The sequence below is a fragment of the Botrytis porri genome, assembly GCF_014898465.1.
Source record: "Botrytis porri strain MUCL 3234 chromosome Unknown BPOR_004, whole genome shotgun sequence".
In the NCBI taxonomy this organism is placed as follows: domain Eukaryota; kingdom Fungi; phylum Ascomycota; class Leotiomycetes; order Helotiales; family Sclerotiniaceae; genus Botrytis; species Botrytis porri.
Window position 1 is genome coordinate 740314 of NW_024066078.1, and position 27228 is coordinate 767541.

The window sequence follows — 27228 nt, forward strand, 5'->3', positions numbered from 1 at the left end:
CCGGGGAAACGCGGGGCCGCATCTAGCCGTCGAGCCTATTCCCGCTTCGTCTATTGAGATCTTGTCTCAAAACAAATGTTTAAATGTCCATGTGAATATCTCACTTTTTTGCTGTCACTGCAGCATAACTTCTATCACAATGGCTTCACTCAGAGCTTCCAGGATTCTACCCAGTCTCTCTAGGAGATCTCTACGACCAATATATCACAAAGGAACCTCCATTCCTTCTCGAACAATTGCTACCTATTGTGCTCCAACCCAAGCAAAAGCCATCTCCGTTCTTCCGACAAACATCGATACTTCTTCAGAGGAATATACTCAAAATGAGTCCCAAATGAAACCTCTTCTCGATCACCTCTCTACTCTCACCGCCAAAATACATCAAGGTGGTCCTCCCAAAGCACGTGAAAAGCATATTGCACGCAAAAAGATGCTTCCTAGAGATCGTATTACTGCACTCATAGATCCAGGTACTTCATTCTTGGAATTGAGTGCATTGGCAGGTCATGAGCTTTATCCTGAGGCGGATGTACCTGCTGGTGGGATTATTACGGGGGTAGGTGTCATTGAGGGAGTAACGTGTATAGTGGTTGCAAATGACAGTACCGTGAAAGGAGGAACATATTATCCAATTACTGTAAAAAAACATTTGAGAGCACAAGAGATTGCGAAGGAAAACAATTTACCGTGAGTTTTGGTTCAATTGATGTACACGCTTGTTAGATACTGATATTTTACAGTTGTGTCTATCTGGTAGATTCGGGTGGAGCCAATCTTCCACATCAAGCAGATGTCTTTCCAGATCGAGAACATTTTGGTCGAATTTTCTTCAATCAAGCAAGAATGAGCTCAATGGGAATCCCGCAAATAGCTGTGGTCATGGGTCCTTGCACAGCAGGTGGTGCTTATGTTCCCGCCATGTCTGATGAGAGTATCATCGTAGGTGAACAAGGTCACATTTTCCTAGCTGGTCCGCCTCTAGTAAAAGCCGCAACTGGAGAAGTTGTAACAGCTGAAGAATTAGGAGGTGGAAATATGCACAGCTCTGTATCTGGAGTAACAGATTATCTCGCCGTCGATGATGCTCACGCCATAGTCCTTGCCCGCCGATCCGTTAGCAATCTTAACTGGCCCACCAAATCATTTCCACCCTCAGAATCTTACACTGAACCCCTCTATTCTCCCGAAGAACTGACTGGAATCGCTACAACTAATCACCGCAAGCCTCTTCCCATCCATGAGGTTATCGCTCGTATTGTAGATGGAAGCGTCTTTTCCGAGTTCAAACGCGACTATGGCTCTACTCTCGTGACAGGTTTTGCCCATATCTACGGTCACAAAGTCGGTATCATAGCCAATAATGGTATTCTCTTCTCTGCGTCCTCCCTCAAAGGCGCCCATTTCATCGAGCTCTGCACTCAACGCAAAATCCCTCTCATTTTCCTGCAAAATATCAGCGGATTCATGGTAGGTACTGATGCTGAACGCGAGGGTATTGCGAAGAATGGTGCGAAACTAGTCACCGCAGTTGCTTGTGCTAATGTACCCAAGTTCACCGTTGTGGTTGGTGCTAGTAATGGTGCTGGTAATTATGGTATGTGTGGTCGGGCATATAGTCCTCGATTCTTATGGATGTGGCCCAATGCACGAATTGGAGTAATGGGAAGTGAACAATTGACAGCTGTCATGGAGACTGTTGGAAAGGCTGTTGATCCAGAACTCAGAGATAGAATTGATAGAGAGAGTGAGGCAGTTTTCTCAAGTGCTAGGTTATGGGTATGTTGTCTTCCGTAATTGAGATGGAATTGAGGTGACTAACAGAGTATCTAGGATGATGGAGTTATTCCACCAAGTCATACGAGAAGAGTTTTAGGTTTGAGTTTGATGGCTGCATTGGGTGGTAAGAATGAACCGGTAGATACCAAATTCGGCGTCTTTAGAATGTAAAATAGTACTTCAGGATGTTAAATTATATATGACTTATATGACTTATATGCTCTTTACGCTCAGTTAGACTATTCTTTTGGAGTCCAGCATTATACTACAATTATACGCACATTTTCTATTCCCAAAAGGGCAAAGACTAGCTATCTGTGACTTTCATAAATACCGACTTATCGACAATCTCAGGTATGCCTATCACTTAACCCCGCCATGAGCTCTTCGACAGAATTTAACCCGTGTACAGGCTTTCACTCTGAATGCGATCGATACATTTTCACGCAATTATCGAAATCTGGTAGTAGTCTATCAATGCAGGAAACTTGTGATTCGAAGCTTTTTAATCTTAGCATAGTTCACCTGCCTACTTGGGATATAACTGCAGGACAATGTTAATAATTTGTCACATGATGATTAACGGGTTGTAAGCTTGTTACGTGAAGCTCATCGCCAGAACTATACAAAAGAATCATTCCATGATTTCCATTGAAACATTCTTGGATTGAACTCAACATCGAGATCATCTAGAAGCTTTTTGGGTTATTTCCACGTCGCAATCTTTTCATCATGATTTCAGAAGATAACTTGCCAGTTCTCATTGTTGATCTCTCGTCTTTCACATGCGGAGGTGATCTCGGATGGCGCAGACGAGCAGCCAAAGAGCTAGCCGAGAAAGAACGGACAAATGGAAGTGCAGGCATATCCGACCATGGGATTTCATCTGACACACTCGAAGAGGCTATTACATTGGTTAAAAAGCTTTTCGATCTTCCATATCATGATATAGTGAAAGCGCCCTATCCAGATGGTCTCTTTCCACATAGAGGATATTCTGAGATGGGCCGAGAAAAGGGAGCAGCTAAGACTGCGACAGAAACATATAATGAATTGGAAGAGGAAACATATTTAAATGCTTCGGACTACAAGACATGTGTTCGTTGTGGTCGTTCTTTAACAGTCATGTTAATGATATGTGTTGGTTCGAAGCTATGTTAGAGCTACGAAATTGGCAGTGAGAAGAATAAACTTCAGCACAGTATCTGGCTCCCGGAGGAAGTTATCCCTGGGTTCCGTAAAGATACCTTGGATCTTTTCTAGAAGCTAAAATACACAGCTAACGCCTTTCTTGATACCTTATAATCAGTTTGGACTTGGCAGAGCCGGAAACGAAAAGCATTCGAGACTTACATACTGGTTATGAGAGTTAACTTCGTTTCTCTCACCGTTATTCAAGCTTCGACGGACTTTTCTTAATTCTTTCATGCATCTTAAAGTATCATTTATTTCCAATTGGATTCTGCGAGAATCTCAGTATGGTCACAACATAACTGTCACCAAAGAGCGGAGTTAAGAGGTTTCAAGTGACACTGAAGCGTCTATAGCTAAAATTCGAAGAACTCGGATTCCAAGGAGCTTTCACTAGCTATGTCTAAGTGATAGGCTCATATATACGAGCGTGTATATTCTAGTGATAACAAGCAGGCTGTTGACTAGCCGGATTCGTGAATATATAGTAAAACTTGCCGATCTAACTGTCTCAACCAGTATTTATGCTCGATTTCAATTCCAAACTCGGATATTTTCGAAGAAAGTATAATATGACAATAGCGAATTAAGATTATTTAGTCCATTTCACTATCAAGTTTATATCGGATTAGAAAAAAAAAGATTGATGTATTGGTTTTGCTCGATAATCCGGTATTGCTAGACACAAAATAGTCGAGTTGGGAGATTGTTCTGATACATCCGAGTTTCCGTTATATCCCCGTTCGGTATAGCCAAGTTTTATGGTAATATATTTCAGATCCATATGTCATTACTGGCAAAAGTTATTGGGGTTTAAAGGTCCGCCAATAAAGCGTGCTTGCAGAATTCAAGCACCTATTGCTTGCTCAAATACATACAAGGCTAGGTCCCTCCCCAGATGTTATTTACTTGAGAAAATCAATGATTTATTTCACATCATCCTGTACTTAACTGATAAATCCCAACATGCTGACTGAATCTACAGAATTCTTGTTACATTCATCTGATACTCTATTAAATGTATAAGAACATTAGTCTTGTCGTAAGTCCAAGAGTTTGTCAATGATTGCAATTGAACGCATTTCTAGTAATCCTCTCATCTTCCAACACATAAGGATAACTACTCCAGGATCCGATACTAAAAGGCAGCAAGGTCCACATTATCACTGAAAACCGAATGATAGCTTTGAACGACTGTGTTCATCTCTTTCGATATATTCGGTCATGTATCACAGTTGCTTTATCTGTGGTGTGCTCTTAGCTCATGATAATGACCATTTTCATCAATGGTGTAAGAGATTGGTGCTCGTAAGTTACACTGCAAACGAAAAAAGTGAGATAGTAACATCAGCTGTATCATAGTCTGTTGGTTTGAGGGTCAACTAGTCCTCAGTGGCCAAGGTCATAGAGTTCGTAGCAAAACCCCTTCCTCAATCCCTGTTCTTGGAATCACTCGACTCTTTACTGGACCAAGGTTAGATAAAAAAGACGGCACTTGCTACCCATTTCAAGCCGCCTGTTGGACAATATTCGAAGAGATAGCTCCAAGGAACTTTCTTATCGACAACCGCATCGAAACCCTCTTCAAGATATTTGAAGGCTGCCATTAAAATTTCCATACTGGTATCCTAAGCTGGGGGCACAACTATCCTTTCGAGGATATCTTGGAGGCTTTAGACAAACAAGAACGAAGTCTAATCCAGCACCCAATAATCGACTACCCACTTGTAAGTCAAGGGAGACTGCATGCTATCCCTATCCCTCAACCAGATCCATACCATGAAATCGATATCGTTGGGCTACACTTCCGTTTAGCTACTTGTTACACTTGATGGTTCTCACAAGATCTGACATCTCTCAGCTTCGACCATCTTGAAACCAACCCCTCCGTCTTGAATAAACGGCCAGAAGATGAACACCAATCGCTTTATCAGTCGATAGTTCCAAATCATACAGACAACTCGACTACCCCAGCAGAAAGTGTACCTCTTGACTTTCAGAATGACGTCATATTCCCTCCTGATTCTAGACTGTCATCGTTACCGAATGAAATAATCCATTATATTATGTACAAACTCTCATTTAGCGATACCTTAAATTTGCTACAAGCTTATAAACGAGATGTTCATTCTTTACCATCAACATTTTGGGAGTCTAGATTTCGAGTCCAGTGCAAATTCGGCTTCGCACGAGTGCCGTGTTTGCCTAATTATACCTGGAAAGTATGGGTTCTCGGGGTTAAATCTGAAATGAGCTCTGATCATGGGATGGGGCTCATAAACCGCAAGCGAATTTGGAAACTAGGTATTGAGATGGTCAGCTTGATGCAAGCCATTCAGGAGCCTAGAAGATTTTTGCACGGTGACATTGTCACAGATGTCCCAAATCAACGGCACCGCTCTACCGTGAGTTGCCTGGCCTTGAAGAAGGATATGAAGGGATGTAAACAATTCACACAGAGGTCTATATATTGGGGAGAAACGCATGTTATATCACAACTTTATACTGTGACACCGTTATATGTGGATATTCTGGAGCGGCGACTTGTCTCGGGCCGCACATTTGGATTTCGTGACAGCCAGTCTGTGAACATAGGCTACATTGTAGGGCAACGTAATTACTTCGTAGCTTCAACTTCACCTAAGATTCTATGGGTGGTTGCTAGTTCGCTGGGCTTTGAGAATATTGCAATCAATACCTATCCGCATTCATTTCTCGATAGCTTATATGAGCTTGCAGTGAGCAAGTGGAGCCTAGAAAATCTTATGGGTATTTCTGTTGGTCTTGGTGTAAGACAAGTACACAACCCTGATATAGACCAGTCAATTAATATCCATAGGCTCTTCGAATTGTTAAAATTTGGTCAAACTTTAAAAAACAAGAAACTGGTCTCGATAGCGTTCTCTGGACACATCCATGCCCGTCAAATATACCTTCGATGCTGGACGATGACATTGTCGCTCTGCACGATTTACAAAACAATTCGTTTGCCCCAGCATCAGCCCTGTATATCAAACCAGAGAATGGCAATCTTGCCGCAATTAAAGTATATTCGCCGCTAGGGTTCTGTGCTGGTATCAGGGGTATCTAATTTATCTACAGTACAGGTATACGAAGTACGTGGTGCTCTGATTATGATACTGCTTCATTGTCGGTTTTCCTTCGTGACTCTGAACATCTTGTCATAGTTAAGTTCTATAAGGTCATCTCTGTAGTCTACCATTTACAAGTAAGTATGTCTAAAAATTTGTAGTGAGTACATGCTTAGCTAGAAGTTTAGTTCATCACCGATCTGAATCAGATAAGCGAATTCATGCCCCTAGCACCAATGAGTCAGGAGTTTCTTTCGATTGTGTTGAATAGAGTGCTTTGGACAACAGATATATTTGGTCTTTGTGGTTGTTTTATAGTATGTTGGCCATCCAAAGAATACTGAGCATTAGCTAATTCTGGTCGCAGAAATCCGAGCAGCAGTTGAACTGTTTTGGAATTATATAATCCACAACTGTGGCATCTTCGAAATCAATTTGGGTCTCTTCAGCGGATCAAGATAGCTTTGGATACTTATCTCGAGAAGAGACTCTCGGAGATGGCGAAAATTATGGCGAGTTTGGACGTCGATTGCTGCTAGACAAGAGGCTTCAATCGATTCAACTTTCCAAGACCACAGTTTCGACAAGATACTGTCACCCCAACCAAGTCACCGATCTTCTTTTTCTTTCAGTAGATAGCAGCTGTTCTGAGCTACTCGGAAAATTGACTGAGATGGGCGAAAGTGGATGAGTGGATCGTCGACTTGGAAATTTTTACAATTGACTCATTTATGTTCGACTTGAGCCATGGGTTATCACAAGTCAAAAGGTCAATCATCGTCTCAAGTCAAAGGAGGATCGAGTTAGAATCCGAGATTGTACAAACTGCTCATGATCTTTCAAACACACAATTGCATAAGCGAAGAGTATCAGAGATCACTTGGGAATTTAACGCCATGTACGATCGCGTACGATGAACTTATCAAGAAGATTGAATAAGGCGAATTGATCAACATATTAACATGTCTATTCGCCATCGATGTTTAAATCGTCTCCTAATAATCTTACGGGACTTACTTTTCCCAACCTTACATTGTCAGGGCCGCACTCCCATACACCCTCTAGACGGGTGTCGTAGACAACATTCTGGTTCTCATTCTCATTCTCACTGAGATACTAAGTTTATAGGCGTCACTAATACGATTATGAGCATTGAGAGAAACATGTCCTATGAAATAGGTTAATGTTGAATGACTTGTTAAGCATTCAGCCGGTAAGCCGGCAGATGAACAATGAACAATGAATGTCAACTGGCATCCGCGGAGTATATCCTTATGTATTATTTGTTGAATCTGCGATAGCAGATACTTCGCTACCATAATGAAGGAGAAAATCTATCTTCCGACAAACTTGCCACGGATAAGATAAAGGAGCTTGTTGTACTCTTGGTAACTATTCAAAGATACACAGACGACTTCCCCTAAAAAGTCAAGTGATTAGTCTAGGCACAAAAACAACACTAGCATTCATGAATGAAAATAGCGAAAGTATTCGGAACTTGATTTGAGCGACAGGTCATATTATGATGTGATATTCTCGAGGCACCAATGAAGGATTTCCATTATCAAACAATGCTAACCTTATCCACTCCGCGTTACCTTTCCAGTGAAATCGTCTCAAAGTTACAGCCTCCTTCATCCTTCCAAGCTCTAATATCATTATCACCTATTGCCTACTAGGAAAATACACTTGATGCTTTTGGCGGCCTGATATTGCCTTCGGTGTACCCGTCGGTTCGGTTCATTCAGCGTTGTGTTGGTGTTTGAAGACCTAAATCCTTCGGTTGCGCTTACAGGAAGAAACCCGGGGTAGCCTCAATTGTAAACCCAGAATGTGCCGTCGCAATACTATCACGAATCTATTTATTGGCACTGGTCATTTGTTAGCTAGCCATGATTGTCTTCACGAGCCTCATTTGATGCCAGACAATTTCAAAGCATCAGGATTGACCAAACTCAGCTATGACCTGGGAAGTACTGACTCAAAAGCATTAGACATGCATTCGATAACTGATAGGATTCAAAGAGAATGTAAAAGAGTTTAGCTATGGATTTTAGAGTCTAGACAAGAAATCGACAGTCTTAGAAGGATGATGAGAATCATGAGATATGGTATCCTAATGATGTTACATCAAAAAGCATAAACCCATCCTTGTGAAAAATAATCAATGTAAAATCGAATACCTCATAGGCTTCGATCGTGACCGCAGCTAGGGAACTTACGTAGCCGCGCGAGACATGATTTGTTTGGAGATGAAATGAACAGAAAATGCAACACTCTTCGAGGAGAAATCCTTCGTCGGTTTACACCTTCCATTTTAGTGAAAGATTTCAAGTGAAGCGAACATGCTTCAACATTACTTTCTGGAGGTTTAGAAGTTTCAATAAAGAGACGGTCTATGCTATGTCAGGTTGGGGGCGCGGCCCGCCTCAAATTGTGACCGCAGAGAGCGCCTGGCAATTGTTGGAATAAGGATTTTGTCAATGTTGTAGTAATTTCTTTGACATGGGTGTTTGGGGGAAAAAGCTTCTTTTGACAGAGTAACAGTACGTTTTAGATGCAAGTACAAGTGTTACTGTTGCAAGCTTCGTGGCTCAGTCGTTTGATCCTCCTGCTTTCCTGCTATCATCGTTCTCCAGCTGGAAATCTATAAATCTGAAGATTCCCACCACATGGGAATTAAGCTTTCCCTATACTATTCACAGCAATTGAAGAATATTATTGATTAGTTCCGATCGAATTGTCATTAGCATAAGTTTATATTCCACAAACCTTATACACAATCAACCATGCAATTTCCAAGCACCATCACACTCCTCTCACTCCTCGCCACCACAGTGTTTGCTGATCTTGGATCAATAATCGCTGATGGAACATCCGTCGGGGGAGAGGCTTCTGGCACCGTAAATACTATCACATCAGATTACGCCCAAGCTCAGGCTACTCAAGACGCCCCTTCCACAGCAATATCCTCTCTATCCTCTGTCACATCCATAGAAGCCACAGCCACCGGCTCTGCACTATCTTCTCTCTCATCTGAAGCATCATCCCTCTCTGAAGCCGTCTCTTCAATCTCCAAATCCCTTTCCAAATCCATCTCTCAAGCTTCCACATCCAACGCCGCATCATTGAGCTCCCAATCCAAGATTGTGACATCTGCCCAAGCACAGGCTACGAGTATCAGCGCTGAGATCAGTAGTTTGGAAAGCATGGCAAGTACGGCTACCGGAAAGGCACAAACTGAGGCTTTGGAGAGCGCTAGTAGCTTAAGCTCGAAATTCGCAAGCGCTAGTAGTGTCGCTAGTGCCGCGGCTAGTGCTACTACTGCTTCCGGAGATTCTCCAGAGAAGTATGTCCCAGTTTGGGGAGCTATGGTTGTTGGAGCTATGGGGTTGTTGATCTAAGAATTTGAGCTTTCTCTGAAACATTGAGAGGGTTTTTTTGGAGAATGGGGTTGCTATATATTCTGCTTTTTTGTAAAGAAGAAGATTAAACATACGCGATGTCTCGTTTGGAGGCTCTATCAATTGAAAGTTTCCTAGTTATTCAACCTTCTCTTTTGTTTGGATTTTTGTTATCTGGTTGTTGTTAGAAATGTATGTTGCGCGAATACTAGCTGGGCGAGCTAGTCCTCTCACCCTCGTTCACCCAAACACTAGAATTCTCTAACAACCTTGGTATAAATTGCATTGCATATAGAGCTCGCTCTTTCGAGATCATCACCACAAATACATACAATTGAAGTCTGGTGCTAGAAGGTCAAAGCTTGTATCATTATCGCCAAGTCCATGGAAGCTCCCTGGCTATAAAGTTGAAAGAGATCGTAGGGTTTGCCGAAGTAGCTAGTCCAGGACTGTGGGGGTTCGTAAGCTTGAGGAAGAGTTGTAGGTCACCGAAAAATCACTTAGATCAGGGAGAGAGCTCACCAAGGGATACCGAAAGCAATCAGGTTCTAGAACAATGCGTCGCAGGTGCGGGATATTGATTTGAACGTCTGGTTCGTTTTGATATCTAAATGGACACGAATATTTGAGTTGATCTACATATCTTAATTGACTTGGATATTTACACTAATCTGAATAGCTGAGTCGATGTAAATAATATCTGATTAGTTTTGAAAGACTGGTTTGCATGGAGAACCATAATGCCAACGCTTCATAAATCTTCCTCCGGCATTTAAGTTTTAAATAAATTTACTTACGGACATGGTGTAGCAGTTCTCAATATCGATTTAGCTTGTTTTTGATGAGGGACCGGAATTGATACTTATTACCGAATTTACTCACCAAATCAACCAAAACTCATCATTTTCAATAATCAATATCGTTTCAAGTAGAGATAAGTTCAAAGTTATTCTTTAGAATTATCAATCGATAATCGACTTAAAAATTATATAATTAATTTTGATCTATTCCAGTTGATATGGTATAAAATATAATTCTTGGTATACAAACGCCCACAATAAATTTACTGATATTTGACCCAGCTCCCTTCAAAAACAAGCCCGAGTACATGAAATTTAAAACATGGATTGCAATCAACAATTGGGGGAAAATCTCATGAAAGGGATGAAGCCCCAAAGATATAAATTTTAGTCGTGAAAAGATATATGTTATACGATTAATGAACGCCGTATCAAAACACCCTTAGCATTTCCGAACATAACACATTCAATTTCCCGCTCATTATATCCGCCATCAATCTACAACAAGTATAAAGCCGCACCCAAAATAGCTCCTCCAGCCATTGGCACTTGGGTTCTCATAGCTCCCGACTTAGAAGTAGCGCTAGCGGCACTGCCAGTGGCGGAACTAAGAGCACTGCTAGCTCTGCTAGTGGCACTCTTGATTTCGGAACTGGCGCTAGCGACGTCGCTGCTGATACTGCTCATGGCCGCGCTGATCGAACTCTTAACGGCAATGTCGGTGGCAGTTTGGGCGACGGAGCTCAAGCTGGAGATTTCGCTGCTAGCTTCACTCTTGATGCTCGAGTATCGGGAGGCGGCGGCAGAGGTGACTGTTGAAAATGCGCTGACGGCGTCAGAGGTAGCTGTAGAGAAGGCTCCAGCGGCCCCGGAAGTGGCGGTGCTAAATGCGCCAGCAGCTACTGACGTAACAGTAGAAACGACTCCGCCGGCACCTGAGGTAATAGTTGAAACGACTCCGCCAGCCCCTGAAGTTACAGTTGAGAAAGCGCCAGCTGCTCCTGAGGTAACGGTCGAGAAAACTCCTGCGGCTCCAGAAGTGACAGTATCGGCGGCTCCACCAATGGCAGATGTAGCTGTCGAGACAGCTCCGCCAATATCTGAGGTGATTGAGTTGACGATGCTACCGAGATCTTGTGCCGAAGCACCGAGGGAAAGGAGAGCGATAACTGGGAGAACTTGAACACGCATGATGAAGGTATTGATTGTAATATTATCGAAGATCGAAAAGTTGAGAGGAAGTAGGTAGATTTAGTGAATGTCGAGAAGGAGAGACGTTTATATAGATCGATTCGTGAATTATTCGTTAGCAATTAGTAAAACGAGAAAGAATTGAGAAAGGAGCGTGAATGCGGTGAAGCTTATATACATGTCGATGCTCTGTTTCTACCTAGTAAAGCATTGTCACCTACAGGATCCCCATGCGAAAGAGATGATCAAAATCTCGTATACCGCAAAAGAAAATGCGAATTTCCTGTAAAATGCGGTAGCTCCCCTCCGGTATTCCGTGCATAAACTTACATGACGTTGAAAAAGGGGTATACTAACTCAAAGAAGTCTAGTACTTGCGTGCACACTGTGGCTTGGCTCGCTTAGGTAATCGAGATTCACGGCAAATAATCAATTTTCCTCCGTTTCACTGTGGCTCGGCAGTCATGGGGCGAAATTGAATACCAAAATTTTGTTAATCGTAGGTCTACAAGCCCCCCTTTTAGCCCCCCCCACAATCCCACCTAAAACCATTAACCTCTAGAGATAATAGATACTCTTAAATAATCTATATCCTTAAATAATCCTTATAAAATTTATATAATGTTTTTATAATTTTATAATTTAAAAAGGTTAAATGTTACGGAGGTACCCGCACCGCAACATGGATTATGAGATAAACCTAAGGCCTTGGTGTTGGGACCTACGAAAACAGCACTGTAGGGACAGTTGAATTAAAGGGTAACTAAAGATAGCGGTAACCGAATAAATAAGCAGTGATTAAAAGATAGGTACCTATCTTTTATTGGCACCTACCCCACAGTAGGCACAGGTTGCACAACGGTTACAGATTAGCTAGTAAGCACAGGTTAAATAAGCGGTAGCCTTACCAGGTCACGAGGACAAGTGTCACGTGAAGGAAAGTCGATTCGACTTGTCGACTCGAGTAGTCGAGTAGACTTGACGATTCGATCAAAGTACGAAGGTCTATATAAGGGAATGGGTTTCATTACAATGTAGAGCTTCGTGCTCAAGAACAATCATTAGTTTCATTACTATAGTTACGAGAATTGCAACCAGTTACAACCTTATTGAATTCCTACTTGAAGTCTAGTCTAAACCACCTCGAGAGATCTCTAGACACTTCCACGTGACCCTAGAGGCAGCTCCCGTAACATTAAAGTTTTCGATTAATTATATAATGACACCTAATTGATTATATTACTTCATATAACTTTTATATTTTATAGTATAATTTTATAAAAATCATTCAAAAACGCGAACTGTTCAAAAACACTTACTATCTTTAAAGATTAATGATTTTAAATAGGATTTTGAGGAGGGCTAAAAGGGAGGGCTTATAGGCCTACGATTAACCTTGATTCACTTCGAAGTTCAATGACATTCCGAGGTTAATCCAAGGTTTTCCCCTTGGAATATGTGCTGTCACCAAGAACGGGAAATTATTGCGCGTCGTCTATAAATATCTTCTTTGCTGTCAGCCATAACATTCTTTTCCTCCAATAGTTTAGGCTTTGATGCAATCTTTCTACAGAACACACCATAAAGACCGAGTACTTTGTAGTGAGTGATGTTGATTGAGGCTGAGGTAAATTTCATTAACCTTAGAGAGTATTCTTGGGACGAAGCTTTTTATACTCCGTCCTTTGTAGCAATATTTTTGCAGATCAATTGCCTAGTAAAGTGAAATCATGGCCAAGACGGGTGAAATTCCTGAATGATTCGTAAGGAGATATTTTGGGAACGAGGTTCTGCAGAATTCAAAAGCCATCTTTTTGTAGAAAAATGGGCTGAGTAGATGTACCGTATTCATTTAGAAAATTCGAAAAAGCCTAGCAAGGATGCTTGAGTTTAGGGCCAATTAGCTTGCCTTAGAATGGGGTAAAATGTTCCAAAATAAAAGTATTTAACAGAATTTCAAGGTATTGGATAGATAATCTGATATATAAACAAAACAAACAACTCCGGTGTATATTGTAACTCTAATTCATGAGAAGCTTAAATTGTTAATCCTTGCTAGGCTTTTTCGAATCTTCCAAATGAATACGGTATGTTCTTGGATGGTGTAATGACTAAAAGGTAAATCTAGGACGAATAAGTTTGAAGTGTTTGCAATGTTTTTATATAGCTACCTACGCTTAGCTAGCTAGAGAGATCCACCACAAACTACCTAGGCATAAGTAGGCCAAACTGGGGAAGACCATGAAGCACCAGCAGCGATGAGCTGAGTGTCCATTGCTTCGGCTCCAGCACCGATGAACAAAAATTTGGAGAAGTGGACGGTACTATAGTACTTGTACGTTGTATTTCCAGGAATGAAGACAACATCACCTTGGATAAGTGATAATGTCTCACCTTCCATCTCAACAGTCAACATACCCTCAAGAACCTCGAAAGCCGCATGGCCGGTGTATGACGATGTTGGGATGGTGACGTTGGACAACTTGCGGGCAAGAGTAATGGTCGACAAAGAGAATGCGTCCTCGGATTGTTTTGGAGTAACGAATGGCTGAATGATTTGGTATCCAGCAGCATCGTTAATGTATTGTGGTCCATAGTCCTTGGCGACGAAGTATGGAGTACCTTGAGCGCCAAGATCGTTGGCTCCAGTGTGCCAGGTACTGTTCAATGGAGCAGTACCGTTAATGGCATCTGTACGAGGAACGAAGTCAAGCTGGGCATAGACATCGAAACTTTCAAGAGCGCTGATGACTGAGGCAGGAGGAGAGCTACTGCCATTGACGACGATGAGAGGATCGTAAGGAGGTTGGGTTTCCGAGGAGGCTGAGGTCCAGTTGGAATCGGCGAGGGCATAAAACAAGTCCCTAAAATATTGTTAGTCTCTTGTCCAGTTGTAACTATAGCTTGTTATGCCTGGGCAACCTACTCAAATCCTCCAGGTGAGATAATTCCGACCATCTCAGTATCTGGATCCAAAATTTGGAAAGTATGGGTTGTGTTGATTGGTACACTTCCATAATCTCCTTGTGTCAAGACTCTTGTCTCAGAATCACCATCCTTTTCAGTCCAAAGCTGGAAGCGACCTTTGAGATTGAAGAAATTCTCATAATGCTTTTGATGAATGTGAGGAAGAACTCCTAAATCGGTCGAACCTGGTGCGTTTGTCGCGAGAAGGGAGAAGGCACCTCCAGAAGATGGTCCAGTAACTGGGAATCGATAGAGTTGGTTTCCAAGCACACATCCAGATGCATCATAATGTGCAATTGCATAGGGACGGACATAATTAGGCACCTCTGTTGCCCAGACTGAACTGTTATCGCGGGCAGTAATGCGAGCGGACACGAGTCCAGCAGTAAGAACTGAAGAGGCCAAAGTAGAGGTGCGCATGATGAAGATGATAAAAAGAATGTAGATTTGAGGTGAGGGAAAGAGAGGAAGATCTCTCAGGAACTTGCATGATGTATATATGGAAAAAGAACCAGATCCACCCTTCCACTATTCCTCGGTCCTCATATACCATCTAAGAGATATTACCGATGCAAATAACTGCAACGACGTACATACTAGAAAAGCAATGGGGGGATCTTCAAAGGGCACTGTCACGACTCAGATGGGATGGACCCCTACATAGTCCACTTTGTAAATAGGATTGTAGATAACGTGATTGTGATGTCCACTCAAATAATGAGATGACTGAACTCACTATGGCTCTTTCGTTGTTTCGAATCATCATGTGTTTATAGCGTTTGCCCATTGACATCTAACGTGAGTATAAAGTCTGATGGTATAGCATTGTATCGGTTATCTTTGTGACTGAATTTCTGTGTAATCTTCTCATCGAGTATGAAATTCGTCTCCCCAAAGCAATACTTGCCATCCGTCCACCTCAGATCGATTAGATTACGAAAACGGTTGGTCCTTAGATACTACCTTCCACCACAAGCATATCGAATTGGAAAACACGCACTTCCGCACCAACAGGGCCACCCCGTGAAGACGGCAAATCTCACTCTGGTTTCTCGTGACGCAGCAGCACCGGTACATCTAAATTCAAAAGATTTGTGGGCATTCGGTATCCAAACTGTAGTACGTACGTTAGTGGCACTTTGGTCAGGCTGAATGTGGAAGGGTGCTAGCCGTAATTATACTTGCAGATCGAATGGGGAAAACGATAGAACAAAGTGGTGGACGGGCGGAGAACTGAAACATCCGTCCAGTAATAATTGTACGCTCGACTCGAAGCCTTCAAGTCGAAGCACGTTATTGAACGGAGGTACGGAGTAGATGAATAAACTTTGTCTTACCGTTTGAGATAGCAAGGAACAATTTGTCTGGACAGAATGATCTATTTGGTGACCAAACAGAGATATGTTAACTTTGAAATGGGAAGATATCTTCGTACCAGTACCTCCTGTACCTGCATGAGATATTACAGTAGTTCATTAGTGCATGCAGCTCGAATAGAAACAAAGAAGCAAATTGGAAACAAGTTGAATCAAACCATCCCATCCCATCCCATCCCATCCATCAACACTTCTTCAACGATCAAGTGGACGGAAGGACAAGCTAAATATTCCAAAAGTCCGTCCCATTAGTATCCCACCCAGACTCCAAAAACTGGAGTAGATCTGGGCCCGGTAGTGGACGAGTGGATATACCCAAGATCTGAAGGTTACAGTAACTGGAGAAATTCTTGTATGAAGACGAGGGAGAGTGACATACTTGGGAGTGGACGGACAAGGGATGAACTATGGCCAATAATCGGCCCGGCCTCCTGTTTTTACGGTCTTCGGTTTTGTGGTTTCATCCGATTAGATAAGCCAGGCGTTCAAAAAAGTGTTTTGGACAGTAAAGATGAGTGTATAAGAAAGAGATCTAGATGATCGGAATGAAAGTATTCATGTTTGCACTTTCTACCTGATCTACGCTGAATAAAGATATACCAAAGGTATCCAAATACCGAATCCAACACCAAATGCTATGCTATGCTATGCTCAAAACGCTTTAAAACCAATTGCTCGCTTTACAACCCAGTAAACCCAACCAGCTTTTAATCCAACGCCTGCGGGCATATTCTCACTTCCAATGTTCTATATTCGTTTCATTTTCTCTTCCTTGCGTGATTGCTGCCCCCTTCTCTTGTTCAATTGCGTGCCATATCCGAAACTCGATTCTTAGGTCACCCGCCAACTGTCCCACACTTTGTACACACCAACTTTTGAGCTCTGCTCACACCCACCCCAATCTTCTTAGCCCTGAAGTCCTTCCCCCCACACTTTCCACATGCAAGCATCTGATCACTGCCATCACTAGCTTCTCCTTCCACCTCTTGATCCTCATCTGCTAGATCAGGATTTGCATCACTGCTTAATCTAGAGTTAATGCTGTTCCCACGAGATGACGTGCCTGGTCGAAGAAGCTCTGGACCAAACTTGTTCCCATTTTGATCCGCATTCGAGTTGTTTTTCCAGTTTGCTGGGTTCCAAAATTGGTAAGATCTTCCGGCAGGATCTATTTTACAGACACTAGGATTGATATCTCCGTTAGGAGGAGGCGATGCAGGCTTGAGTGTGAAGGACGGAGTGGGCGGTTGACTTGGGAGAGCCTGGTGCGATTGAGCTTTGAAGATTGATTGAGGAGGGCTACTTGTAGCAATGGAAGGTGGCCGATGACCACCACTTATCGTTGTTGTAGTTGTGGGTACAACAGTGCCGTATTGCAGTTGACGAGTTGCGCTTGCAAGATTTGCTGGGGAAGATGGCGAGTAAGGAGCGCGCGTGAATTTACCAGGTGATGTGCTACGGTCACTGCGACTGCCAAAGGGAGGAGGTTTGGTGTGAGAACTGGAGGTCTTAGGCCTATCATTGGAAATTGACTTGCGCCAGTCAAGGATGTGATTGTCACACTGTGTAAGTGGTCCTGAAATAGAACTCTGGGAGATTGAGGTCCGGCGAGACTGGGAACCACCACTTTGACGTGTCATAATGCTGCTGCTTCGAGCGAGCATCTTTTTGGAAAATTGAGATGAAGTTTCCCATTGGTCATTACGTCTTTTCTGGTAAGCGCAATCTTGTCGAAAGACCTTAATGCGACCAAGATAATCCGCGGTAACAATGATATTGCCATCATTGTGATTGGATCTAGCAAGGTATGCAGATGACTGTTCAGGCTTTTTGACTTGAGGTTCTTGAGTATCTTCAACGGAAAGAGCAGCAGAATCGCGATTCTCTGCCTCACTGGTTGCACGAGATATCGAGGGAAGAATCGATTCTTCTCTACTAAGTAGTGTTACGGGTGGCGGGTTGCATAAATCGTAGAGGGGATCTCCGGAACCACTGAGAAGTATTCTAGACTTCATCGGGGCCATCACAGCCACTGTGACAACCTCAGAATGAGCCTCAAAGAATTCGCATGGCCTTTTGTCCTTGCTCTCATTATCGGTGACTCCAAGAGACCAGATGTAAGCTTTGTGATCTTCACTGCCACATACAACATATTTTGCATCATCACTGAATTGGGCAGTGATTTGACTGTAGGCATTTTCGTGACTTCTGAACTTCATCTCTAAAGCTTTATCCCGAAGGTTGTACATACGAACTCGAGAATCATTTGAAGTAATCAAAACTTTCGTTTCGCCTGCTGGGTCATTGGGAGGATAAACAATCGTGCGGATACCAGTGATTTTGCTTCCCTTTGCGTTTTTCCCCCGTGATGATCGGACATGAATTTGAGTATGGTACTTTAAGCCCTCAGTCTCGTAGAACAAGCAGATCCCACTGAGAACACCAGCTATAGCGGTCTTACCATCTGGGCTGAAAGCTACCGCCGTTATAAGACCTGGCAATTGATTCCAAAAGGCTACACTTTTGTCGGGAATACTCCAAAGCCGAAGAATTGAATCTAGTGACCCAGCCAAGAAGAAGCGATCGTCTCGGGGGTGAAAGGCTATCGATGTAACAAAGTCCTTGTGGTTAAAGGTGCACAGACACTCCGGTCTGCTTATATGCCACAATCTAACGGTCTTGTCCATCGAAGAAGATAGCAGAAAATTGTTCTTGCTCCAACTAAGATCCAGGACATCCAGAGTATGGCCTTCGAATTCCTGTACCGGCTTGGATTTAAAAACAGGTGCGCTCAATTTTTCGCCGTCCTCATCAAATTCATGCGCTCGCCGCTCCTCTGCGGTCGATATCACTGCCCAGATTCGAACCACCCGATCCTTCCCTGCCGCGGCAAAATATTTTCCATCTTTACTAAACTCAGCTGCCCAGACTGCACCGTTTGACCTTGGTGGTTTCGACAACTTGTTAGGGTGTTCCGAATTTGTCGGAGTTTGTACGTTCTCGTTCTTGGACGGAAATTTCGTGCCGCTCAATTCCTGGGCAAGAAACATGCGATTGAACTCCGTAGTCTTCTTGTGATGAGCTCGAACTTTGATATATCGTGGGGGCTCCTTGTGCCTCGGAATATAACCGTTTGCCCCTATCGATGAGGAAAATACATGGGCATTCATGCCCTCAGTGCGTGGATCGCCCAATTCTGATTCATCATCATCCATCTCTGGCTCTTCATTCTTCTTCCCCCCTAGTAAATTGAAACGATTCAAGAATGAGACTCCTTTCCTGCGATTGATTAGCTTTCAGATAGATAACCCAGAGCCAACTCTCGCCAATATAAGTAGCCACGAGGGCATGGTGAGCAAATTCGCAAATAGATCTCTACACATCCGATCGTGCCAAATATTGACTTACTTCTTGTCTTTTGCCAGGTTACTTTCGCTGCGAATCTCCGGGGTCAATTGCCTACCAGGAGAACCTGTGCCAGGACTCCCTGGCTCTGGGACCTCTGGAAGAACGCTTCCTGAGACAGAAGCATTTCGAAGTTTTTGGGGTATTGTGTTCTCGGTATTCGTACGCTTTAGAATGTGCTATACGTCCGTCAGCAAATGTGTGCCTTTCGAGCTAATGTGGTTATGCGTATAGAGTGATCAAATGAGAATATCCAGGGTCGCATACATGTGATAAAGGGTCAATAGCAGTAGAGGTTCGTGCAGATGCTGTGTCACTTCCGTTCTCTTTGGCAACTCCATTTCGAATGACTTTTATCGCAGACTTCCTTGGAGATGTGGAATGCCCGTTGTCTGGAAATAAAACTTATCAGCACATTGCATTTGAGAAGCAATAAACCCCTCAAAGTCGGGACAACCTCATCAAAGTATTCTATAACGAAACATGAAGCTCATAACATGCGAGATGGCCGACCTACCTTCGGATGAAGTTGCAGAGCGTGGTCTTCCTCCTTCGGTCGTTGGTGACCCAACAATTTGTTGTTGCTCCCTGCTGCCCGTCAAATGTTCATCTGTCACCTTGATACTCGGCAATTCTGGGTCAGACATATTGCCTCCAAGTCCATGAATCCAGTGATTTTGAAATCTTGTGTAAGTAGATTAGATAAGGCGGTGCGGATTTGTATGCGTGGTCACTTTCTCTTGTTTGCCCGACTGCTGAGATCCCACTCTCTTCCGAGGGGGTTTATCCAGAAAGTTAGGCTTGTCGCGATGGAAACAGGTGTTCGAGCACGAGCACACAATGAGTGTTTGGGGGTGAAAGCTTTATGGTTTTATGGACAAGTTATATTGATTTGGATTCAATCTAAAATATTGAAGGACTACAGAAAGTCGTCGAGGGATCATTGGGGATTTAGACAAAAGGTACCAAAGAAATCCTATTGGCTTCTGGCCTTACTATTCGCTTTCTTGACGTAGGTAATCATAGATGGCCCAACGATCAAATAGGTTTTAACGCAAACTCATCTAGGCGCTTGACACCTTGGGGTTTCAGGGTTCAGCGGCGTTCTTTTTTAAGGAATGAGGCTAGTGATCGAGATGCCTAAGAAAGCGGTGTCGATCTGGAATGGCAGAATTAAAAGAACAGACGTCGATACATTGTGGATCTTTGACTCAACACAAAAAGCTATAACGTTGCAAAACATAAGTTAATAATGGAAACAGGAGAGAAAACCGCAGATCATATTACCTACCTCCGTCAAGCTCTTGACCTTGCCCGACTATCTCCACCCAAACCTACCAATTTCTGTGTTGGTGCAGTACTTCTCAATGCTTCAACAGATACTGTGATCGCAACAGGCTACACATTGGAGTGTCCTGGCAATACACACGCAGAACAATGTTGCTTCATAAAGCTCTCCCAAGCTCACAATATACCTGAAGAACGGCTTGCGGAAGTTTTGCCGGAAAATACGATATTATATACTACAATGGAACCATGTTCAAAGAGACTGAGCGGGAATGTGAGTTGTCTAGACAGAATCCTGAAGTTGGGTGAGGCTGGAAAAGGAATTCGCACGGTAGTGGTCGGTGTGAAAGAGCCTGAGAAATTTGTGGGCGAAAACGAAGGGAGGAGAAGATTGGAAGAAGCGGGCGTTGAGGTGTTGCTGGTTGAGGGACTAGAGGAAGAAATATTGAAGGTTGCTACAGCAGGGCATATTCCGGTATCTAATGGTTGACCAGCCACATTACGCGTTTGATATGGAAATAGCACACGCGTTTTGCCGATATCCTGAGGTTAGGTACCCTTGAAATGGACGAATGTGGTGGTTTGAATGGAGTAATTTGCTTCCCACGAGCTCAGGTGCAAAACTCCATCAATAATACCACGCCCAATTTCTATCCTAAATGGTCAATCTTCTCCAACTCCTTCAACGTCAAACAATGCTTTTGCAAGTTTCACGAGGATCATGCAAGTCTCATATTCAACGTGATACTTCCAGAAGGGACACACAAGAACGCACCGGAGAAAGTGCGTGCTGCTATCCACATTGGACTTCTAAAGGGTCTTTACGTTGGATTGCTTGTCAGTGTTCTAGTAATGGTTATGGATACATGATATTGGGCAAATGACAATATGCCATAGCTTAGTACTTGCGCCTAGTTGAATTGATACTCGGAAAACCTAAAGGTGGGCAAGTTTGTGATACCATCTGCTAAGAGCACTGTTCGAAACCCATATCCTTGATGCGATCGATCATATCAATCATGCATAGCCATATTGAAGTGAGAGTTGCTTCATTATTGGCCTCGTCATATCCAGGAGCGGGAGGTCGTTTTCAGGGTTGGCTCGCCAGCGACGAATATCTCGTGGATGTCTTCCATCACACTGGATATAAGTAACTAGCCTATTCTTTTCTCTCGATTCGCCTTACTGTATAACCTCAAACCCCCATCAAAAATATAAGCATCACACGCCTCGATGACGCAGCAGTAGAATTCAGCACTCTTGAGAATGGTGTCCGCCTTTCTACTTAGAATTGTGAGGGCTTCGATGGGACAGTGTCATTGTCAGGCATATGAATTATCGAAAGCATAACATGTGTGATAATGGCTCATTGGGGTTAGAGAGCGTCGCGCTCTTAAGCTTTTGTGGTTTTGATGGAGCGGAAGTGAAGTGAATATTTTTGTGGAGACCGAGGATTTGTTTTTGGGCATACCAATTTTTCAAAATATGGATGGATTGCTCCTATGTAATGGGTATTGTAAGCGATCCAGTCGATATACCGGAGAGCTCTTAGGTTCTTCAAGCACTAAGAATCTATTGAATCCCTCAATCAAGCACTTCAAACACTGAATTCGTTTCCACAGTCTCATTGAGACAACTTTGAAATGAGTTTTTGGTCATACTTTCTATGCACCCATGCAACGTGTTGCTATTTTGGAGCCGCTTGAGGTGTTCTATTGGCTGTAACCCCCTTTTGTTGCATTTTGTATTAGCTGGTGCATTGTCTACGGAGAAGGTTGTAGTTGCCACTAGTAGAGGTGATTTTACTAAGGGAACATCAAGATCCTTTCCCTTCATTCTCCTTGTTCATTTATCTTGCATGTTCTACTTGAATCAACATCATCTTGTTTCCTACCCTCTCATCCAACATTCCAAACCTCTACCTATCGACACGTGATAAAAGCATTCAAAGAGACTTTTGTTGCACATCTAAGTTTCAGTTTCGGTTTCATATTGAATTTCATTACGAGAGAGCAAGGCAAACTTAAAATGATAAGAGTTGAGATGTGCAACAAATTCTTTCTATCAGAAGTCAGCCAATCAAAGTGACACATTCAAAGCACTCTTCGGGTGAATGAACCAGGTTCTTGCTGGTGATTTGATTCAATGAAGGTGAGTTTTACTCAGTATCTATTCTCTGTCCATCTCGACAAGCGAGGAAGACAAGAAGAGATCCACCAACCGACTTACCTTTCCATGCCAGATATCTACGAATTGATACAAGAACTGAAGAGCTCAAACGTTCCGTCGCTCTGTACTACTACTTATTCAATATAACGCTGACAATGTAAACTCGACATGATACCCCAAACATCCTCGAGTATGAAGCCTAAGCTTCGCAACCAACCCCGTCGTACTCGCTCTCTATGCGACGAGAGAGGAGTAAAGTCACATATTTGGATGTGACATATAATTACATTGGGAGATTCGATGCGCATTAATAAGTTCAGCACAGTTATGATGTTATTCTAATTCTAGTGTTGGAATGTCACGTTGGAGTTGAGAGTTGTGGCCTGCGCTTGGGGGGAAGTAGAAAAGATAGATTTGTTGCTTCGCGACAGTCTAAAAAGATGATGGGAAAAGGCGGGATGAGAGCACGAAGACGTTCTAATCTTTCGTGGCTGATCTAGGGAGGGAGAGAGATATGTGGTCGCAAAATTGGAGTACTGGGAGTGAGCGTGGTCTTGAACAGTTGAACTCTGAGCAAATGGTTTTCTTGTTGGAGACGAGATAGATACCGGTACATTTGTTCCATATTCAGATACAAATAGAAAAGATACAGATATGCAACACCATCCTCGCCGTCGTTCTTCATATTCTTACTTAACTAGAAGTCTCCCGTCGCGCATTACCAAGTCATCGAAGTATCGATATCAGATAGAAAGATTACAGGGATTATATCGGCCAGATCGTTACCAATACCAACGAATCTCCACAAATTACGCTTTTGCCATCTTCGCGTGCAGGGTCCAAAGCTGACATTCTGTTTCATTTTGGCATAAGTGTATCTGAAAGACGAGGGCTCGCTGAGGATAAATGTTGGTCAATTTAACGGCTCGATATCGAGATTTGATAGGGAAGGGTTACGTAAAAAGAGGGTGGTTATCTTTCCCCACATTTTCGTGGGAAATGGAGTTAGCATTGGCTATGATATTGAAACTGGGTCTGGCTCGGGAGTGATGTTTCTTTATATACTTTGCGTAAGTTTACCGGATTTGGAGGTTCTCCAGCAGGTGATGTAGAAACATTATGGGTAGCAGTGATATAATAACTTGCAATGAGTTATTGTCACCATATCTTGGCAAGGGTATATGGAATGCACGGGAAAAGAAACCTCGATGTCGCATGCTTCACGGTGCGCGATAAGGATGACAAGGAAGATTAATTGGTGTAAGATAAAAAGATAAGCAAATTTCTGGTCTATCTTTTCATATCTAGTAGATGCGGGCAGTTTTACCATTGGCCTTGTATTGTTACAATACATGATGTTTCTTACATGACTTATGTTTTGTTGTTCTAGGTTGATGATCATTTCAGATAAATTCAAGAAGGTCCTAAGAAATATCCAACAATGTACTTGTGTATACATACACGAAAACAATGAACAAACTAACTACCAAAGTAGAGGAAAGATATATAAAAAGATAAAGTAGAATTTATACCAAGATAAAGAAATTGAAAATTAAGCCACCGAAAGAAGTTCACCCGATTCCCGAAGCCACCTCTTGATAGCAGGGGTTCAGGCTAAACCTTCCTGATCAAGTATAAGATCTGATAGCTGCTGTACGACCCCTTCCGCCCTGTGAGCAAACGTGCTTCAAATGGATTTCTGTCATGCCTTGCGGGAAATTGATAAACCTCTATACTACATAGATATGCTACGTCCGCGATATCTTCTCCAAACCTACAACAATCATCCTCACATCGAAGATGGCTACTTTGACACAGTCGAAGAGCAATGTATCGGCTCATAATGACTTGATAAGTCGTCCTTCTGTCACGACAGCGTTGCCGGTTGGAGATAATCCAAATCTTGAAGGCTTGAGTGCGGATGAAGCTGCACTGACGGCTCTGGGTTACAAACAAGAATTCAAGCGAGAATTCTCCTTATGGACAACTTTTTGCGTTTCTTTTGCCGTGCTTGGATTATTGCCAAGTTTCGCAAGTACGTTGTATTATGGAATGGGATATGCGGGTACTGGAGGAATGGTTTGGGGGTGGTTGGTGAGTTGGTTCTTCATCCAGTGTGTTGCTATGGGAATGGCAGAGTTGTGTTCAAGTATGCCGACTAGGTAAGTGTTCCTCGATATTGTTCAAGAACGCAAGCGCTAAATATTTCAAGTGGTGGATTATATTATGCTGCAGCAGTACTCGCTCCTCCAGGATGGGGTCCATTTGCTGCTTGGATAACTGGATGGTCGAATTGGATGGTCCAGATCACAGGAGCACCCAGTGTGGACTATGCGCTCGCTGCCATGATTCTAGCTGCCGCATCAATCACTCACCCCGAGTACGAGCCAACAAATTACCAGACGTTCTTATTGACCGTATTAATCATGATCATCCATGGCGTTATATCGAGTATGCCAACATTATGGATTGCGAAGTTCAATTCGTTTGGATCGACGTTGAACATGATAGCTTTGTTGGTAGTAATCATTATGATTCCAACGTCGGTCACCGGGACTGCCACAACGCCAAAATTCTTTCCTTCGAAGGAGGTCTGGTCTATCCAGAATGGTACCGATTGGCCAGATGGAGTCGCAGTCCTCATGTCGTTTATCGCCATTATTTGGACGATGTCGGGATATGATGCCCCGTTCCATCTCTCGGAGGAGTGTAGTAATGCCAGTATCGCAGCCCCACGCGCCATCGTTCTGACCAGTGGAATTGGAGGCCTTATGGGATGGGCCTTGCAACTTGTTGTTGCTTACACTGTCATCGATATCACCGCGGTCATTGATTCCCCACTTGGACAACCATGGGCATCGTATCTCATTCAAGTGATGCCACAAAAGATCGCGCTCGCTATCCTTGCCCTGACTATTATGTGCGGATTTTTTATGGGTCAAGGATGTATGGTGGCCGCTTCTCGAGTAACTTTCGCCTATGCCCGAGACGATTGCTTTCCATGTTCTTGGTGGATCAAGAGAATTAACAAGTCTACTTACACTCCAGTCAATGCCGTGTGGTTCAATGCTGTCATTGGCTGCCTTCTCCTGTTGTTGATATTTGGCGGAAGCGTAGCCATTGGCGCCATCTTCTCTGTTGGTGCCATCGCAGCCTATGTTGCCTTCACCATCCCTATCTTTATTCGCGTATTCTTCGTCGGCGATAGATTTCGACGTGGACCATGGCATCTTGGCAAATTCAGCAAGCCGATTGGAATGGCCGCCTCTTCTTTTATCCTTGTTATGATGCCAATTCTCTGCTTTCCAGCGTATAAAGGCAATGATCTCACTGCCTCTTTGATGAACTGGACCGTGGTTGTTTATTTCGGACGTAAGTACTCTTGGATCTTGGTACTCTTTTATATCCATCTTCGGCGGCTAATGATAGATTCAGCGATGAGTATAGTAATGATCTGGTGGTTCGTGTCAGCACATAAATGGTTCAAAGGACCTGTGATCAATGTCGAGGTAAGTTACATACATCCCACACTAACATTCCAGCCACGAAGGCTAACACTGGTAATCCTAGCATCATATGATGGGTAGAGACCCGGAAGAAATTATGGAAGGCGTTGAAGATAGTTCAGATGATGGAAAGATCAAGCCAAGTCCCTTCAAAAAGAACGCTGAATTAGGAGGGGATCGGGCTCTTGGAACTTCTGCGGTAACCCAGTGAAAGCTCCTGGGTCTGCAAGCATATCAGTATCGAGATCTGTTGAGACACTAGGAATGGTGCATGTACATCGATATCTTAACCAATAACTAAATGTTTTTTTCTTGCATGAATTGCAAAACAACCATAGTGACGAAGACACCAATTCCAAATACCATACAGGAGACTGGCTCCATGTCAGTTGTTCTGCGTTGGCTGGGTTCGGAGGTTTGAGGTATAAGAAAATCTTATCGAGGGAGAACTTTCTGATGGAGATTTGAACAATGTATGCATTCAGATGGCGAGGATGGAATGAGAAGGAAGATATACTCTCCTTCTCCCACCGTGAAATAAATAGCAGTCACCTACAGCGGCGATCCGTAAGCAAAGCTTGCGCGATTTTTGCTATGCAGATGGGATATAAAATCCCTCATCATGATAGAACCCCTCAATTTGCCGATGAATTCGCGCAGAAATGACACAGGTTGTCATCACGCTTTTGTAAATCGAAGGTATAAATCTTACCACTTGGTCTCAGAAGAAACATGCAAATAATTCAAAAATGATAGGACAATATGAAAAGGATGGAAATACGAAGAGGAAATGACGAGAATGAAGATAATGTTGAGCAACCTGAGCAGAACGTATTGTATGCAGACACCCCCACTTGGAGCAAATATTGTAGATCTCAATATTTGAAAAATCCGATGATAGATATTTTGCAGTTCCACCAGACTTGGAGGATGTACTACTTCTTCCACCTGCCCCTCCCTCATCGTTTCCAAGCACCAGGATACTCACACTATCTCCCCCACATCCCACAGTCCACAGTTGACTGGAATCAACTTAATTACTCATTCACATAAGCGTTGAGGTA

General features: G+C 43.1%; 11 protein-coding genes across 11 annotated transcripts; 8 read left to right on the forward strand and 3 right to left on the reverse strand.

Moving 5' to 3' along the window:
- Window positions 1-139: 139 nt before the first annotated feature.
- On the forward strand, window positions 140-2054 carry EAF01_003204 (uncharacterized protein; the record flags this gene model as incomplete). Its single annotated transcript, XM_038911458.1, has 3 exons — window positions 140-687; window positions 741-1776; window positions 1831-2054. The coding sequence occupies 3 exons, from the start codon at window positions 140-142 to the stop codon at window positions 1945-1947; spliced, it is 1701 nt and encodes a 566-aa protein (XP_038772693.1). The 3' UTR covers window positions 1948-2054.
- A 454-nt stretch (window positions 2055-2508) lies between these two features.
- On the forward strand, window positions 2509-3039 carry EAF01_003205 (uncharacterized protein; the record flags this gene model as incomplete). Its single annotated transcript, XM_038911459.1, has 2 exons — window positions 2509-2874; window positions 2938-3039. 2 exons carry the CDS (start codon window positions 2509-2511, stop codon window positions 3037-3039), a joined length of 468 nt encoding a protein of 155 aa, XP_038772694.1.
- A 1152-nt stretch (window positions 3040-4191) lies between these two features.
- Window positions 4192-6750, forward strand: EAF01_003206 (uncharacterized protein; the record flags this gene model as incomplete). Its single annotated transcript, XM_038911460.1, is given in 9 exon segments — window positions 4192-4258; window positions 4330-4441; window positions 4567-4694; window positions 4705-4776; window positions 4813-5756; window positions 5807-6050; window positions 6075-6196; window positions 6248-6365; window positions 6509-6750. 9 exon segments carry the CDS (start codon window positions 4192-4194, stop codon window positions 6748-6750), a joined length of 2049 nt encoding a protein of 682 aa, XP_038772695.1.
- A 2098-nt stretch (window positions 6751-8848) lies between these two features.
- EAF01_003207 (uncharacterized protein) lies at window positions 8849-9463 on the forward strand (the record flags this gene model as incomplete). The annotated part of the gene is made up of 1 exon (XM_038911461.1): window positions 8849-9463. One exon carries the CDS (start codon window positions 8849-8851, stop codon window positions 9461-9463), a length of 615 nt encoding a protein of 204 aa, XP_038772696.1.
- A 1298-nt stretch (window positions 9464-10761) lies between these two features.
- EAF01_003208 (uncharacterized protein) lies at window positions 10762-11454 on the reverse strand (the record flags this gene model as incomplete). Its single annotated transcript, XM_038911462.1, has 1 exon — window positions 10762-11454. The coding sequence occupies one exon, from the start codon at window positions 11452-11454 to the stop codon at window positions 10762-10764; it is 693 nt and encodes a 230-aa protein (XP_038772697.1).
- A 1904-nt stretch (window positions 11455-13358) lies between these two features.
- On the reverse strand, window positions 13359-15085 carry EAF01_003209 (uncharacterized protein). The gene is made up of 3 exons (XM_038911463.1): window positions 14381-15085; window positions 13630-14318; window positions 13359-13578 (listed from the first exon to the last, which is right to left on the reverse strand). Exons 1-2 carry the CDS (start codon window positions 14839-14841, stop codon window positions 13664-13666), a joined length of 1116 nt encoding a protein of 371 aa, XP_038772698.1. The 5' UTR covers window positions 14842-15085; the 3' UTR covers window positions 13359-13578; window positions 13630-13663.
- Window positions 15086-15297: 212 nt separating this feature from the next.
- Window positions 15298-15658, forward strand: EAF01_003210 (uncharacterized protein; the record flags this gene model as incomplete). Its single annotated transcript, XM_038911464.1, is given in 2 exon segments — window positions 15298-15540; window positions 15554-15658. The coding sequence occupies 2 exon segments, from the start codon at window positions 15298-15300 to the stop codon at window positions 15656-15658; spliced, it is 348 nt and encodes a 115-aa protein (XP_038772699.1).
- Window positions 15659-16339: 681 nt separating this feature from the next.
- Window positions 16340-20262, reverse strand: EAF01_003211 (uncharacterized protein). The gene is made up of 4 exons (XM_038911465.1): window positions 19720-20262; window positions 19470-19594; window positions 19206-19381; window positions 16340-19076 (listed from the first exon to the last, which is right to left on the reverse strand). Exons 1-4 carry the CDS (start codon window positions 19847-19849, stop codon window positions 16634-16636), a joined length of 2874 nt encoding a protein of 957 aa, XP_038772700.1. The 5' UTR covers window positions 19850-20262; the 3' UTR covers window positions 16340-16633.
- A 192-nt stretch (window positions 20263-20454) lies between these two features.
- EAF01_003212 (uncharacterized protein) lies at window positions 20455-20979 on the forward strand (the record flags this gene model as incomplete). The annotated part of the gene is made up of 1 exon (XM_038911466.1): window positions 20455-20979. The coding sequence occupies one exon, from the start codon at window positions 20455-20457 to the stop codon at window positions 20977-20979; it is 525 nt and encodes a 174-aa protein (XP_038772701.1).
- Window positions 20980-21053: 74 nt separating this feature from the next.
- Window positions 21054-21359, forward strand: EAF01_003213 (uncharacterized protein; the record flags this gene model as incomplete). The annotated part of the gene is made up of 1 exon (XM_038911467.1): window positions 21054-21359. One exon carries the CDS (start codon window positions 21054-21056, stop codon window positions 21357-21359), a length of 306 nt encoding a protein of 101 aa, XP_038772702.1.
- A 3099-nt stretch (window positions 21360-24458) lies between these two features.
- Window positions 24459-26375, forward strand: EAF01_003214 (uncharacterized protein; the record flags this gene model as incomplete). Its single annotated transcript, XM_038911468.1, has 4 exons — window positions 24459-24820; window positions 24871-26030; window positions 26094-26167; window positions 26229-26375. The coding sequence occupies 4 exons, from the start codon at window positions 24459-24461 to the stop codon at window positions 26373-26375; spliced, it is 1743 nt and encodes a 580-aa protein (XP_038772703.1).
- Between the last annotated feature and the right edge of the window lie 853 nt (window positions 26376-27228).

Bases quoted from the DNA above. Each gene is read 5' to 3' on its own strand.
- EAF01_003209 (XM_038911463.1), bottom strand. From the start codon at position 14,841: ATGCGCACCTCTACTTTGGCCTCTTCAGTTCTTACTGCTGGACTCGTG. The intron at 14,319-14,380 runs GTAGGTTGCCCA...ACAATATTTTAG, and splicing joins ATCTCACCTGGAGGATTTGA to GGACTTGTTTTATGCCCTCG.
- EAF01_003211 (XM_038911465.1), bottom strand. From the start codon at position 19,849: ATGTCTGACCCAGAATTGCCGAGTATCAAGGTGACAGATGAACATTTG. The intron at 19,382-19,469 runs GTATGCGACCCT...ACGGACGTATAG, and splicing joins CTATTGACCCTTTATCACAT to CACATTCTAAAGCGTACGAA. The intron at 19,077-19,205 runs GTAAGTCAATAT...AATCAATCGCAG, and splicing joins AACCTGGCAAAAGACAAGAA to GAAAGGAGTCTCATTCTTGA.